Source organism: Sapajus apella, unplaced genomic scaffold (genome assembly GCF_009761245.1).
Source record: "Sapajus apella isolate SASKATOON/1434 unplaced genomic scaffold, GSC_monkey_1.0 scaffold17, whole genome shotgun sequence".
NCBI classification, from domain to species: Eukaryota; Metazoa; Chordata; class Mammalia; order Primates; family Cebidae; genus Sapajus; species Sapajus apella.
The window spans coordinates 2930805-2946692 of record NW_022436957.1 but is presented as its reverse complement, the minus strand read 5'-3'; the positions used below and the strand labels follow the sequence as shown (position 1 = coordinate 2946692).

Here is a 15888-nt window from a genome sequence, read left to right as displayed (position 1 = left end):
ATGGGATGAGTGCCCTCATAAAATGGACCCCAAAAAGCTGGCTTCCCTCTCTCTCTCCCCTCTGTGTGAGGGCACAATGTAAAGCGACCACTTGTAAACCATGAAGAAGGCTCTCCCCAGACCACACTGGCACCCTGATCTCATACCACCTGCCTCCAGACCTGGGGGAAATCCCTGTCTGGGGTTTAAACCACCCAATCTGTGGTATTTCCTTACAGTAGCGTGAAGGGACTAAACCCTGCTCCTGTCAGACAGAGATACTCTTACATGTAACTTCCTACTTATAAAACGGAACTTTTAAGCTATATGATGTTTGTCTTTTAGAAATTACAGCCGGGCGCGGTGGCTCACCCCTGTAATCCCAGCACTTTGGGAGGCCGAGGCGGGTGGATCACGAGGTCAAGAGATCGAGACCATCCTGGTCAACATGGTGAAACCCCGTCTCTACTAAAACTACAAAAAATTAGCTGGGCATGGTGGCGCGTGCCTGTAATCCCAGCTACTCAGGAGGCTGAGGCAGGAGAATTGCCTGAACCCAGGAGGCGGAGGTTGTGGTGAGCCGAGATCGTGCCATTGCACTCCAGCCTGGGTAACAAGAGTGAAACTCTGTCTCAAAAAAAAAAGAAAAGAAAAGAAATTACAGTGTAAGGATCTTTAAAGTCCCCCAGACAGGGTCTGTCTCCCAGGTTGCTGCTGTGCTTCAACATCATTGGAGAAGTGAGTTTAACACCTCCAAGTGATAAGCCGCCAAGGTGCTTCACCTCCCTTGTAGCTGGAAATGTCATGCTCTCTAAATTAAATCCCTCAAGCTACAATTTAATTAAGCTCATCTCCTCACCTGGAGATCGAAATCAGATATATTTTAGCCTTTAGCTGGGTAGAGTGAAAAGAACATTGGATTCTGCAGAACTGGGTTCTATTCAAGAGTTCTGTCTTCTGCGTGACTGCGTGATTTCCAGCTTGCCTAAGTAGAGGAGACCCTGCATTTGCTCTGTCTGTTCCCTAGCACTGACTTTCCATGGCCCCTTTGTGGCTCTAAATCCTGTACTGGGACATCTTCACCATCTTCGCTAATTTAGCAGACATTTACCAGTGCTCCCAATTTGTCATTTCATCCTGAGAAAATGCATGAAAACCACGCCCTGCCTAGTCACAGCCGATATGTGGGCCTCCATACAATGAATATTGTGAAGAATATTCTTGACCAGATACTTCCTTGAAGTCATGTAAGTCAGCCATAGAAGGTCCACTAAATACACTACAAAAAAATCACAAAATGATTTAAAATTATGTAGACTATGCATGCCTACACACACATCCATGTGCATGTCCTGACAGAGATAATACGTGGGGTGAAGGAGGGAGATTTCAGGAGGCAGCAGGCCTGCTGGGAGCATGTGCTGGTGACAGTGCCATCCCAGGACCAAGCCCCAGTTCTCCAACTTCACTGAGGGTGCAGGAGGCCTGATAGAAAAGAGAAGGGAGCCGTGAGCACTTCCACCTTCCCTGTCCCTGGCCACCACCTTCAAAGGAGCCACCCACCAAGTCCATGCAAAGAAAAGTCAGTCTGCCTCCACACCCCACTTGCAGAGGCTGAAGTCTCTTGGCTTAGAGAGAAAGGTTTCTTTCCACAGGTGCAAACATACAAATGCATGATTCACTGTATGGGTGGTGGTATGAATGAGTTCAAGGTCAAGTGTAATCGATCAGTCATGGTGGGACAGGAAGGGCTGCTCCCTAAGTGAAAAAATGAGGTGCTTAAAAAGAAGCATGAGGGCCAACTTCAGTCAGGCTGAACCTCCTTTCGCTGTAGCTGGGTGTGGCAGATGGAAACTGTATTGAGGTATTTATTGTCTTCAAAGATAAAAAACATACTTCCTCCTTAATTTTATTTGTACAAGATATAAGCTGTATTATTTTGGCTTATATTCTTCTGTCTTTTTTTGACGCTTAAGTCCTGTGATTACCAGATACAGTTGTTCCAGGTAGCTTTTAAGGATTTATTCTTAAATCCTTAACTTTCAGTAGATAGACACCCATGCTGTGAAAATTGTATAAATGGTTAGGCTTTTAGATACCAGGTACTTTTCTTGTAGGAGTGGTTCTATTTACAAGTGCATTAGATCTTTGGGTGTAACGAAGTCTAAAGATGACATAAAAATCTTTTGGGGCCGGGAGCAGTGGGTCACGCCTGTAATCCCAGCACTCTGGGAGGGCGAGGCAGGTGGATAAGTTCAGGTCAAGAGTTCAAGAGCAGCCTGGCCAACATGGCAAAACCCCATCTCTACTAAAACTACAAAAAATTAGCTGGGTATGGTTTTGCACGCCTGTAATCCCAGCGACTTGGGTGGCTGAGGCAGAAGGATTGCTTGAATCCAGGAGGTGGAGGTTGCAGTGAGCCTAGATCTTGCCATTACAGTCTAGCCTGGGTGAGAGAGTCAGACTATGTCTCAAAATCAGTCAGTCAATGAATCAATCATCAATCAGTCAATCTTTTGGGATGTTTTTAGTAGGTGCTTCAGGACACGGTAGTTGTTCTGTTGTTTATAATTTTATTGCTTCTGAGGGAAAAACGCAAGCAAACAAAGCCTGAAATTCCAGATGCTGTGGCATGACCCAGAATCATTCCCTGCATGCAGGCTGTATGGTGCAGATGCCATCTTTGCTCAGCACCAGGGGGTTTCTTTTCAGGACTCATGTTTGGTGTCTGCTCTTTGTCCTGTGTTTGGGGCTTTCTTTAAATTTGTGTGCAAACAATTCCTGATGTTAGAGGGCCAACCTCACTCTTTTCTTGTAAACCACTCACTTCTGCTCCACTCCTGTTCTGTTGAGTTTTCTTGCCACGTTTCCATCATCGACCACCTCTAGCTGACTATTCTGTTAGCTTTTGAAACTTTAGATTCTTTTTGCAAATTCCACCTTGATCAAATGGAATTCTTGTTAGCGGACATGAAGTGTAAAAGCCCAGCTAATGTTGGGGAAAAGCGTCTCCTGACAGCTGTTAGCAAAGTGGCCACATGAGAGGGGGAAGAAGAGGGTTTCAGATGCCAGAGGCATCATGCATTTCATTGCTGTTTTGGGCTGAGATCACCCATGGCTGTTTTACATCAGAGGCTGTACTTACTCTTGACCTTTAGAATAGTTAACTTTGCAAGGGGCTTATGCTGGGAAACCCAAACCAAGTGGCATGTCTTCTAGGTTTCCCCTCAATCATTTAGCACTGAGGGTTTTACTTACTCATGTGGATATATTTCAAATGGCCCTTCTGTTGCATAAGCTTATTATATCACTTTTTTTTTTAGATGGAGTCTCACTCTGTGGCCCAGGCTAGAGTACAGTGGCACAACCTTGGCTCACTGCAACCTCCACCTCCTGGGTTCAAGTGATTCTCCTGTCAGCCCCCAGAGTAGCTGGGACTACAGGCGTGCATCAATCACCATGCCCAGCTAACTTTTTTTTATTTTTTGGTAGAGATGGGATTTTACCATGTTGGCCAGGCTGGTCTGGAACTCCTGACGTCAAGTGATCTGCCCACCTCGGCCTCCCAAAATACAGGTGTGAGCCAGTGCACTCGGCCTATGTCACCTTCTTATAATTAATCATAATAGCAACCAGTTACTGACCTTGACTTTTTACCACTGTTTATACTTATTCAGGTCCCTCTTTAGGTATGACATTCATCTTATACATTGCATGTAATATTTCAGATGTCAGTGCCATATTTGGATTATTAAATCTTAAAGATAGGTGGGGACAGATGAATTGAACACAGAAAAACCAGCAAAATGTGAAGGTCATGAGAAACAATAAAGGTCTCCAAGAGCTGGTGTCGGCTGCTCCCACTGTGTCAGTGCTGCAGCCACTTGCAAGTTTTCCTCCTCACTCACAGCCCTCACTTAGTTGCCTTTAGACGGGGTCTGCCTTTGGGCAGATCTCTGAGGTGTGAAGGGACATCATGACCATGATGCCTGCATTTTCTTCCACTGCAGACCCCCTGTATTAGTCCGTTTTCACACTGCTGATAAAGACATACCCAAGACTGCGTAAATTACAAAGAAAAAGAGGTTTAATAGACTCACACTTCCAGGCCTCACAATCATGGTGCAAGGCAAAAGCCATGTCTGACATGGCAGCAGGAAAGAGACATAATGAGAGCCAAGCAAAAGGAGTTTCCCCTTATAAAACTGTCAGATCTTGTGAGACTTACTCACTACCATGGAAACAGTATGGGGCAAATGTCCCCATGAGCCAATTATCTCCTATTGGGTCTCTCCCACAACACATGGGAATTATGGGAGCTACAATTCAAGATGAGATTTGGGTAGGGACACAGCAAAACCATATTACCCCCATTAGGTGAGTGCAGGTGTATTGGGTGCCTTCCATTGTCTCTTAGGGAACTGCCACAGTTTACCAGCCACCGAGTTCCCATCACATATGTCTGCCATGCTCCTTGGAAGCAGCCTCATGCAAATAAAAGAGAGAATAAAAGCTGCTTTCTATTTAGCCAAGCAGTGTTGCCTCAGGGGATAAACCATCTCTTCCTCTGCCCCAGCCCACAGTTCACAGGTGGACCCTGCACAAAGCTTCAGAATCCCCAGAGAAGGTGATGGATATTTCCAAATGTCATTTGACATTTAAGTGCTTATCTCTGGTCCCAGGTAAAAACAGTGGAGGGCATTTAGAATATGATCGGGTCGTAACTTTTAAAAAGGCCAGGGCAGAAATATCATGAACAGGTAAGTCACTGAATGAAATAATTGGGAAAACCAACCTGGATAGTCTAAGTGGAGTCATTTCTTCCCCCGTCCTGCGGTGACCAGTGTCTCACAGAAGAAGGAAACCAGGGGGTGTCAGAAGCTGTTGGAAGGGAGGTGGTGGGTTGGACTGCTATGGCTTGCCTGGGACTGTGCAGGGTGTAGCACGGAACATCCTGCCTCATGGCCGACCCTTCAGTTCCAAGCAAACCGGAACAGTTGGGCAAACCAGTTCCCTCTGTGAAAGTAACATAGCATTCACGTTCCATTGTGACATGGGTTAACTTACTTAATCCAGGGATTGGCCCTGTGTGGTAAGTTGGCTAATGAGATATTTTCGCCCCAGATAGAAGGAAAGAATGGGGTAATGGAAAGAATAAGGGAGGGAGGGAAAAGAAAAAAAGTCATTGTACTGGCTATAGCACAGACCACCGGTAGTTAAGACTGTGTGTGTGTTTGAGTGTTTAACAGTGAAAACATCAAAGAATGCAGAACTTCTCTTTCAGACCTGGCAGCAGGCTTCCATGAGCCCTTTCCAGGATACCAGTGCATTGGGTTGCTGCTATATACCTAGTGATAAGCTGAAGAGGATATTTTCATGATGAAAGGCAAAGGGGGCTGGGAGTGGTAGCACATGCCTGTAATCCCAGCACTTTGGGAGGCTGAGACAGGCAGATGACTTGAGTCCAGGAGTTGGAGACCAGCCTGGCCAACATGGTGAGCCCTGCCTATACTAAAAATACCAAAAAAAATTAGCTGGGCATGATAGTGCATGCCCGTAGTCCCAGCTACTTGGGAGGCTGAGGCATGAGAATTTCTTGAGACTGGGAGGCAGAAGCTGCAGTGAGCCAAGATCGCACCACTGCACTTCAACCCGGGCAAGAGAGCAAGACTGTCTCACAAAAAAAAAAAAAAAAAAAAGCAAAGGGACAAAAAGAACAAAGACAAGATGGATGAGTGGAGAGCTGAAAGGCCTCTGGAGTTCTAGACCACATGTGGAGAAGAACAGGGGAGACTCCTCAGCATAGGCTGCCATGGCGAGGATCTTTCTTCCCTTACAGATGTCTGGGCCCCTGCAGAGTCTCAGTTAAAAAGCATCAATAAATCTGTTTTTACATGAAGTATGTGCCATTCCAGGAATGTAGGAAAGAAGCTTCCTAGGTGTGTGTCTTCCTGAGAGGGATAGTGATATGAAGATAGCACTTGTGGATTATACTTGTTTATACCATGGAGCAGACACCAGGGTGTCTCCTTTGGAGGGAGCCCTCATGCGAAACTTACTGTAACATTGTCAATGTGGTGGGACCGTTAGGAGCTCACTGATAAATGCAGTGTGCAAACACCCTATCTTATTTTATTTATTGGTTTTTCTTTCAGTACTTTTAAAAAATTTATTAATAAATTATTTATTAAAATAAATTATTTTATTTTAATGTTAATAGTCTGTAGGGTACAGGTGGCTTTTGATTACATGGATAAGTTCTTTAGTGGTGATTTCTAAGATTTTAGTGTACTTGTCACCTAAAAAGTATACACTGTACCCAGTATATAGTCTTTTCTTCCTCACCCTGCTAGTCCCCAAAGTCCATTGTATATAATTCTTATGCCCTTCCATCCTCATAACCTAGCTTCCACTTATAAGTGAGACCATACCATATTTGGATTTCCATTTCTGAGTTACTTAGAATAATGGCCTCCAGCTTCATCCAAGTTGCTGCAAAAGACATTATTTCATTCCACTTTATGTCTGAGTAGTATTCCATGGTGTATATATACCACATTTTGTTTATCCACTCATTGGTGGATGGGCACTTAGATTGATTGCATATCTTTGCAATTGCCAGTTGGAAACACCCCATTTTAAATGTGGGTGTCTGAATGAAGAGACCACAGGTTTTGGGTGCTGCTGTGTCCATAATCCCAGTAATAAAGTGGATTTTCACTATCATCCAAAAGAGAGAATGCACGCACACTACATCTTTGTGCCCATGAGATATTTGTCATGTCACACCAGCACACACAGGAACTGAATTTTTAACTTAAAAGTCCAACCATTTAATTTTCAAACTACAGTACATAAAACAGGAGCAGCTCTGAAGTGGTTTTATATTTTAAGAGCATGATTTTTAGTTTTGCAATTGCCTCTCACACTCTGAATGTTCAATTATTGATTGAACAGATTGTTATGATCCCAATAAAATAAAGTTTTAAGCTGAGAATCTTGCCTTGCCACACAGCTGCGTTCCACTTCAACAATGCTTTGGCTGCGATGGAAACCTGTCTCGTTTAAAGGAGCCGTGGTGGGGACCCCCCCAGAGACAGTAAGAAACAGCATGCTATCCTCACCACAGTCTGTACTCTGGGGAGTCCCCACCATAATTCTGTCTCATTCTGCACAGTTGCAAAGCCAGTGGTGATGACAATAATAAACACTTCATCCACATGTCTGGTTCCATGGACAGCCATCTCGACTTTCTTTTTCTTCCTGCAGTGCCTTGTCTTTGAAGATGCTCCCAATGGGGTGGAGGCGGCCCTGGCAGCTGGGATGCAGGTGGTCATGGTTCCAGATGGAAACTTGAGCCGAGACCTGACGACAAAGGCCACCGTGGTGCTGAATTCCCTGCAAGACTTCCAGCCCGAGCTGTTTGGTTTGCCTCTCTATGACTGAAAGAGAGGGCCTCACTTTGCCACCCCCCAGCCCACTCTCATGGTCCACACTGCTGGGGAAAAGAAAAGGAAATCAGCAACTCTCAAACCCCAACATGCATAGTGATTTTAACCTCCTGAGATTGGTGTTTCCATCCTGCGTTGGCTTGCCCTACTCTAGCATATTGATAAAACGTGACTTGACAGTTGAGAGAAACACAGTAGAGACAGAAACGAAGCCCAGAACAAAGATGAAACTTGAATTACCATCTCAAAAATCAGGCTGACGGACTATGCGATAAAGTGAATGTACATGTATATATCTACACATGCACCTCTATATATGCAGATGTATATCAGTAAGTTAATATGCATGTAGGAAATTACATGTGTATGTATGTAGATATATGTGAAATACATACTTTTCAAAGACAAAAATGGAACATCATTTCTCTTTTATTCTAGTTTTTCTGAACACTGGGAAATGTAAACTGTGTATGCATATAAGTATATGCTTTATATATTCATATGTATGTACATATATCTGTCATCTGCATCACTCTCCTCAGTGTTGATGTCAGCATACAGTGACAACTGATAAAGCGAGATGGTAGTTCTGCCTGGCTTCCAGTCTGTGTGGGAAAGCCCTGCTTTTGATGAGCACTAAGAAGTACTTCTCCTTGTTAGCTAACATTTAAATTCTTTTTGTGACCTCAGAATATCTCTGGATCTTTCCTCATTGACTGACTCTGAGCCACATCATCCATAGTTTATTGTTAATATGAACACAACTGTAGCATTTACCTGGTATCTACATCCTTATCTACATTGGAGAATGCTTTCTACCTCAGAGCAAACATTTGCCTCCTTAAAGAACACTGATGGCCTACACTTTTTGGATAGAAATAGAAGTTGATTTCAGAAAGTATGCTTGGTGAGTCTGAGTGCCCTGGGAACACTTTTGGAATAATTTATCAGACATTGAACTTCTGTGATTAATTGCTTTTATAGATTTACACAGTCTTTAAAATTTGTCTGTGATTTGCCAGAGAAAAATGGTGGTAGCCATGGAAATCGGGAGTGAAGGAGTGCTGCTCCATTGTGGTTCAGCCCTTCCCAGTGGCCTCTGCTCTTTGATGTCTTTGAGAAGATCTTCAATCCTGGAAGTTGCAGACAGACCATAGGAAGGCATGTATGTGTGTGGTGGAGTGATTGTCTGTGGATGACAGGCCCTGGCTATTGCATCAATTTAGCAAATTTATTTCCTCATTCCCAATGGCCTATATACATGTGCACTTTGAATGCTCCTCTTAACCAGTTGTATTGTCTTACTGTTTCCCTAACAAATTGAATTAGTTTAATAAAATCTTTTAACACATGTTGATATTTTTATGGGAGTCATGTTTTTACCTTAAAAAAAAGTCTTCCAAGAAATGTAAAATATATATGTCACTAAATTTTTTTTAATCCCAATTAGTACTCCAACTGTAAACGGATATTTATATATTTTAAGTGAGCCATAGTGCCCTTGCAGCAGTGAATAGAGGCTTTCAGTGAAAGAGTTACTTCTTTGATTTAGTATCTTCTCCTTCCAAAGTATTTATGTTGATGTTTTCTAATCACTAAGCCATTTCGCATGAATAAGACAAATAGGTGTAATGCATATCTAAGTGATGTTCTTCTACATCTGGGTGAGTTTCCTACAGGGTAAATTTGATCTCATGTCTGTTATTGTTTTTTAACCAAAGCTGCGGCCAGATTCTTATATTTTTACACAAAGGACACAGACTGATGCTTTGCCAAAGCACATACGTTCTTTATTATTCTACTACATCAACCAGATTGCTTCAGTACATTTTAGTGATGTTACTCCATCGAATAGCTTATGGATTTCACAGAGGTATGGTAATAAAAATTTACACCAGAGTGATACATGCCAAGGAAGTTTAAAGAGTAATTGATATACTTTCATAGCTCATTGAAAGTATGTCATATTAGGGACACACAATAATTAGTAGAATGTATACAGGTGTGGCGTAACTAGCATCTAATGTTTGCTTATACATTGTACACACTTAGGAAGGATCTGTTATACTGCTGACATCATCCAAGAGATGGCACCATCAATGTTATCTTAATTTCACTTAAATGAAACATATACAACACTTAAGAACTTACTAATTACTGCTTATTAGACTTTTTTTCCACCTCGTAAATCCTCAGGTGGAGTTTGGTGATTTATATTAAAAAAAAAATTCTGGACAACGTCTGTCTTACACTTGAAAGAATCAGCATTCTAAGGAACATGAGTGACTTCTGCTGTGAAATAGTAGTCAGTGTCTAGTCACTGCAGTTCTTATTTCTTTAAACACATTTGGCAGTTAGCTACATTTGGCACATTTTGTATGGTGCTTCGAAATTTTAAAAAACAAATCTGCGCATTATAACAAGGTTTATAACGAAAAATAGTGAGTTTTCACCTACCTGTATTAATGCTTCTGCAGAACATTGCTCTGTGGTCTACAATATACTTTCATGCTCCACAAGCAGTCGGCTAAAGCTCCTTGGTCTCATATGAGGCTCTCTGTGTCACAGGCAATCTCTAGAACTATCGTATTCTAAAAAGAGAAAATGAAGTGTTAAAGAGCAAAGGATATTAGCAGTATCATTTCAAAGTCTGTAGTATTTTATGGTAGTTATTGTTGGATGGAGAGACTTGCTTTATGAAGACATTGGTGAGGATATTTGTTGACTGAGGAGTACACATTATCTCTGAAAGCAGATCTTTGGGATGGCTCAAAGTATTCTGGTTCTTTGTGAGTCTCTTGAATAGATCATGTCTTGTACACATAAGCACTGTTATTTTTTTCTCTTTCATTAGCCACACAGTATTTCCATGGATTGTAACTGTTTTCATTAGAAAAACTGTTACCCTGATTGAATTAATCCAACATATACTCTTTACTTATATGACAGTCATTGTAGACATACAAAACTGAATAAGAACATATCTTAGGGTATTTATCTGTTAAACTTTAGTCACAAAATGTTTGGGTTGGTTTCAAGATCTTTTTCCGGCACCATGGAAAACACAAGGGAGAGAGAGAAGTGTTGAAATCCACAGTGAGATCATTGTGTTGCCTGTTCCGATTTGATTGCTCCTCAAATTAACTACATTTTTTTCTGTACATCTTTTGACCAAAGTTGTTTGTGAAGGATTAAGTCATTGCCTCTCTTTCTTGGTTCCCAACAGTATTGCAGGGGCTTCTCACAGAGTCATTTTGAAACCGTAAAACTATCACCCTAGTACTAAAGCATTGGATTTTCTTTATCGCAAAATGCCCATAATTTTCAAGTCCTACATGGATTTCAACAACATGGTATATGAACTGAATTTTTTTCATTAAAATATTTCAAATATTTACCAAAATGTTAATAACTATTTCTCTAGGGGATAAAATGTATTTTAAAAACTAAGAATGTTAATACTCTCTAATCTCTGAGGGAAGATGAAGCCTTGGAAAGCATGAAGTCATATTCATTCACTAATATTTTAAAACCTTGTCAAAGGGATGATGAATTCATATATTAGTCACTTAAAATGATATATTTTTAAAATTCACTTTAGGAAAGAATTGGCATACATTCCATATTGAAAGTCAAAATGAACTAAGAATAAATAGATATTTAACTAATGTAAAGAATACCTATCTCTTTGTAAACCAACAGTTAATACTGTACATGGTAGTAAAATAGTCATTCCATTTAAAAGTCCATAATGAACAGTCTCAATCTTTTCCAGCTGCCATAACAAAATACCTCAGGCTGGAGTGCTTAAACAACAGATATTTATTCTGTCACACTCCAGAGGATGGAAGTCTGAGATCAAGATGTGGGCAGGGCTGGTTCGTCCTTGGGCCTCTCTCCTTGACTTGTAGACACCGTCTTCTCCCTTGTTCTCACATGGTCATCCTTCTGTGTATGTGTCTGTGTCCTCATCTCCTCGTCTTAAAAGGTCTTCAGTCCCATTGAATCAGAGCCCACCCTAATGACCTTCTTTAACCTTAATTACCTCCTTACAGGTGCTAGCTTCAAGTACAGACACATTAGGGTGGTGAATGAGCTTCATTGTAGGAATTGGAGCGAGGGGGCACAAATTGAGTTAGTAATACAAACAAAAAAGGATTTTCACTATCAATTTTAATTATCATTCTTCTAGAAACTCCAGTCAATGAATAACATCATTTAGTGTTTACGCATATGGATCTGATGATGGCAAATCATGTCAGTTGTTTGACACTGTCTGTATTTGACTGATTTTTTTCAAGGATGTTTTCACTGCATATTCAATTCCAGTTTAAGAGCAGTATTTTTTCATCTTTTAAATGTGTAGTTTCCTTGTTATCTGACTCCTGTTTTCCATTGAAAAACTAGCTCTTGGTCCTGCAGTCACATCTTTAGGGCAGTCTTTTGCTCTAGCTACTGTTCAGGTTTTGCTCTTGATCTTTGGTCTGCTCATGTGTGGCTTACTTTCTGCTGATCTTGTTTGGACTTTTTTAGATCTCCCTGTATCTCTGCTTTGTTTCATGTGTGGCCAAAGCTCTCATTCATTATCTCTTTGAATATGCCCAGGTTCATTGCTTAGGATCACTTTCACATAACCAAACAGAAAAAAGGTAAACTCCAAGAAGTCTATATAAGCAGGAGGTCATGCCCAGTCATGGGATATGCCACCATTGTAGAGGAAAAGGGGACTGGGGAGCTTGAATCTGAGCATACGCACCTGGAACGAGTTAGATTGCAAGCTAGACCAGAAGCCAGGCATGCAGTTACCAGCCAGGCAGAGACCAACCCCTCGCTGCCAAGAATCAAGTACGTTAGTAGGCAGAAATCCAGGGAACACAGAGAACCAAAAGCCAGGGTGTATTAGTCCATTTTCACACTGCTATAAAGAAACTTCCTGAGACTGGGTAATTTATAAAGGAAAGAAGTTTAATTGACTCACAGCTTTGCATGGCTGGGGAAGCCTCAGGAAACTTACCATCATGGCAGAAGGCGAAAGGGAAGCAAGTACCTTCTTAACAAGCAGCAGAAGAGAGAGTGAAAGAGTGAAGTGCCACACTTAAAACCATTGGCTCTCGTGAAAACTCCCTCACTATCATGAGAACAGCATGGGGGAAACTGCCACCATGATCCTATCACCTCCCACCAGGTCCCTCCCTCGACATGTGGTGATTACAATTTGAGATGAGATTTGGGTGGGGACACAGAGCGAAGCCACAGGGGATCTGCCAGAGGCCCAGGACAGAACACCATTCCTTTGCCACAACTCAGGGGTGCATGCTCTTTGTCTCCCATGAAGGCAAAACCGAGAGCTGCTAAGCCTGCCAACCAATAGAAAAGTGCTTACCTAGCAAAGAAAGGCAGAGGCAAGACAGTTTGCTGAAATAGGGAGAACTGACAGGAAACACTTTAAGTTAGTATAAGGTATTCACATATGCTGATGATCACTTGAAAATCACAAAATAACTAAATTTCTGCACAAGTAGGTCATCTACCACTTGTCTTTCTAATCTCATGCTAGGCACTTTAAGAATGTGCACCCCTGGGCTTTTGCTCTGCTCTTTTCTTGTGTGGGTACCCATTTGGTGGTGACTGAGGGTACTCTTAATATCCCCAAGTCTGAAGAAACTGAGGCACAATTCAATTATTCACTTATGAGGTGATGAAGCTGTGGATTACACTTATAAAGCATATCCACTTCACACTCCAGAAAATGTCATCATTCCCAACATTATTGTCTTCAACCATTGGAAAGGAAATAATTTTTTTGGTAATTAGATGACAAAAGGTGTTTGAGGTTTCATTGTCACTTTCCTGGTGTAGACCAGATTCCCATGGGTCCTTCTTGGGGCCAGTGAGTCCCTACATGTTTGAACATCTACCCATGCTATTTAAGGCAGCACACCAAACACATTCCTGCTTCAGCTGCTGTATCTGTTTCATCAAGAAGAATATTTTCCTTTGAGGTGCCTACTAATTGGGGAAATACTAAGCCCTTGGTATGCTTCTGCTCATCTAGCCATAAGAAGTCTCCCTCATTATTTTGGGCTTCTGTTTTCTGAACCTGCCTCTGGAAAACACTGCAAAATGTCATTTTTGAGTACTGCTGTTTTGCAAATACTTATCGGGTTTATGTGATGTGCTGTTATTCTTGCTCATTTCCTTGCTGACATATAGTTGTGTTTATGAAGCAAGTTAGGAGCCAGTTAAGACTGGATCTGAGTCAGCTAGATTTGCATGCATTTTCAGCCACAGTGCAGGTTCCTAAAAGTCATCACATGTGTAGTCTCAAAGTTCTTAAAGAATAGCATCTGATTATTATTAAGTAGATTTTTTAAGGCCTCTCAAGGATAAAGATCTGAGGTGTTATATCCATTACCTCCCACCATCACACTGTTTTTGAGTTTTTAATTCTTCCCTTTCTCCACCTTAATTTCTAGTCTCCCATTGCTAATTCTCCATATGACCCATCCCCACCACCACCACCCTCAACAGCCACCAGGGAGAACTCTTACTACCTGAACTTCATTGTGACAAAAATCAGCCTTGGACCTGTGGGCAAAATTGTTCCCAGAGTCCTGATGAAGGTGTCAGAGACAGGCTAAGCTAGGTCTCCTAATACCCTGTCTTAGTCAGTTTTGCATTGCTATAAAGGGATACCTGAGTGAGGCTGGATAATTTATAAAGAAAAGAGGTTCATTTGGCTCACAGTTCTACAGGCTGTACAAGAAGCACGGCACCAACAACTGCTTCCGGTGAGGCCTCAGGGAGTTTCCATTCATGGTGGAAGGGGAAGGGGAGCTACTGTGTGCACAGATCACATGGTGAGAGAGGAAGCAAGAGAGAGAGGAGGGGAAGGTGCCAGGCTCTTTCTAACAATCAGCTCTCACAGGAATAAACAGAGCGAGAACACACTCATTACCATGAGGGCAGCACCAAGCCATTCATGAGGGATCTGCTCCCATGACCCAAACACCCCCTGTAAGCCCCCACCTCCAACTTTGGGGATAAAATTTCAATGTGCGGTTTGCATTTTCCTGCAAACCCACATGGTGTGCACCCCCTAATGTCATCTATGAATGATCTCCTGCCCCAAAACTTGCTTGAAGGAATAGCTCAAATCATATTCTAAGAGTTCTGGGGGGGAAAATAGAAAAACTAACTGTACTGACTCCTTTGTCTCCCAGTGTTTATGGAGGGTGACCCATGTTCACAGGCCTCTGCCAGGCATCACAGATACAGAGGTCAAGGAGATAGATATAGCCTTGCCCCCATGGAACTTGTAGTTGGGGAAACATATGAAGCCATTGCACACATAAAGGTCTGATTGCCAATTATTACACAGGCTACAAAGAAAAAGAATAGTCGATGACAGAACGGCTCTGGGCACCTAACTTAATTCAGGTCTTGTAATGCCAAGGAGTGGGCCTCACTACAGAAATGGTGTGGAAGGTGAAATCAGGAGGCAGTAGAAGTCTGCTTGGCTAGTTTCTGAAAGGGTAGAACACAGATTCATCATACAACCTAGCAATTCTACTCTTTGATGTCTACACCCCCAAAAATGAAAACATATGTTCGTTCACCCAGAAACTTGTACATGCATGTTCACAGCAGCTCTATTGATAATAAAAGGAGGAAACAACAAGAAACCACCAAAAGAGAACAATGTGAAGCGTTGGGTGGAAGGAAGTTGGTTCTTCAATGAAATCTTACAAATTCCAGTGTTTCTGGTACTTCTTACCAACACTCACCTGTGTTCACCCTAACTAGCTCATGTGAAAAGGATCTTCCTGTATTTCTAACAAGTGATGTAATTTGGAGAATACATAAAATATCTCAGGTGAGGACTTTAGAGCATGCCAAATGAATTGATCCACTCAGTCCATTTTCTAACTTAACATTGTTCGCTTACTTAGCAATACATGATGTTGGTGAGAAGAACCAGCAGAGGACACAGGAAGTAGAAGATGAGCTCACATCCCTCCATGATTTATATTGCATTTCAGATTATGTTGTCATTGGAAACTCAGTTTGTGAAGAAAAGCCAATCCTTGCTTTGAGGAAAATATACATCTTTAGGAGAAGATGGGTCTTACTAGATGAAAAGATATTAAATGAAAAGATGGAGAAGAGAATACATGGTGGCCCCAAGAAGCCAGAGAAGACAATTACATGAATATGGATGTCGACCACCAAATGTTGTATAGGTCAAGAAAGAAAAGAAAAGGACTGGAGACTAGACAGAGGGGCTCAAACCCCTACCAGCTACTCAGAAAGATGAGGCTGGAGGCTCTTTTAAGAAAAAAAAAAAAAATGAGGGACAGAGACTGGGAAGTAGAAACTGAGATGATATGAGGGTCGCCTGTGGCTTGGACAGGATTAATGCAGGGACCATTAGAGATCAGAGACAAAGTGAAGTGGA

The 15888-nt window shown here is 41.9% G+C and overlaps 1 protein-coding gene across 2 annotated transcripts in view; it reads left to right on the top strand.

Moving 5' to 3' along the window:
• The window catches only part of PUDP (pseudouridine 5'-phosphatase), a 95898-nt gene extending 87113 nt beyond the window's left edge, over positions 1-8785 (top strand). The window contains exons 4-5 of one of the 2 annotated variants that reach the window (XM_032285852.1): positions 6995-7078; positions 7249-8785. In XM_032285852.1, coding sequence (XP_032141743.1) covers positions 6995-7078; positions 7249-7425 — 261 coding nt within the window. In that variant the 3' untranslated portion in view covers positions 7426-8785. The remainder of the gene's footprint in view (positions 1-6994; positions 7079-7248) is intronic. The other variant, XM_032285853.1, reaches the window with a different exon arrangement.
• The last annotated feature ends 7103 nt before the right edge of the window (positions 8786-15888 follow it).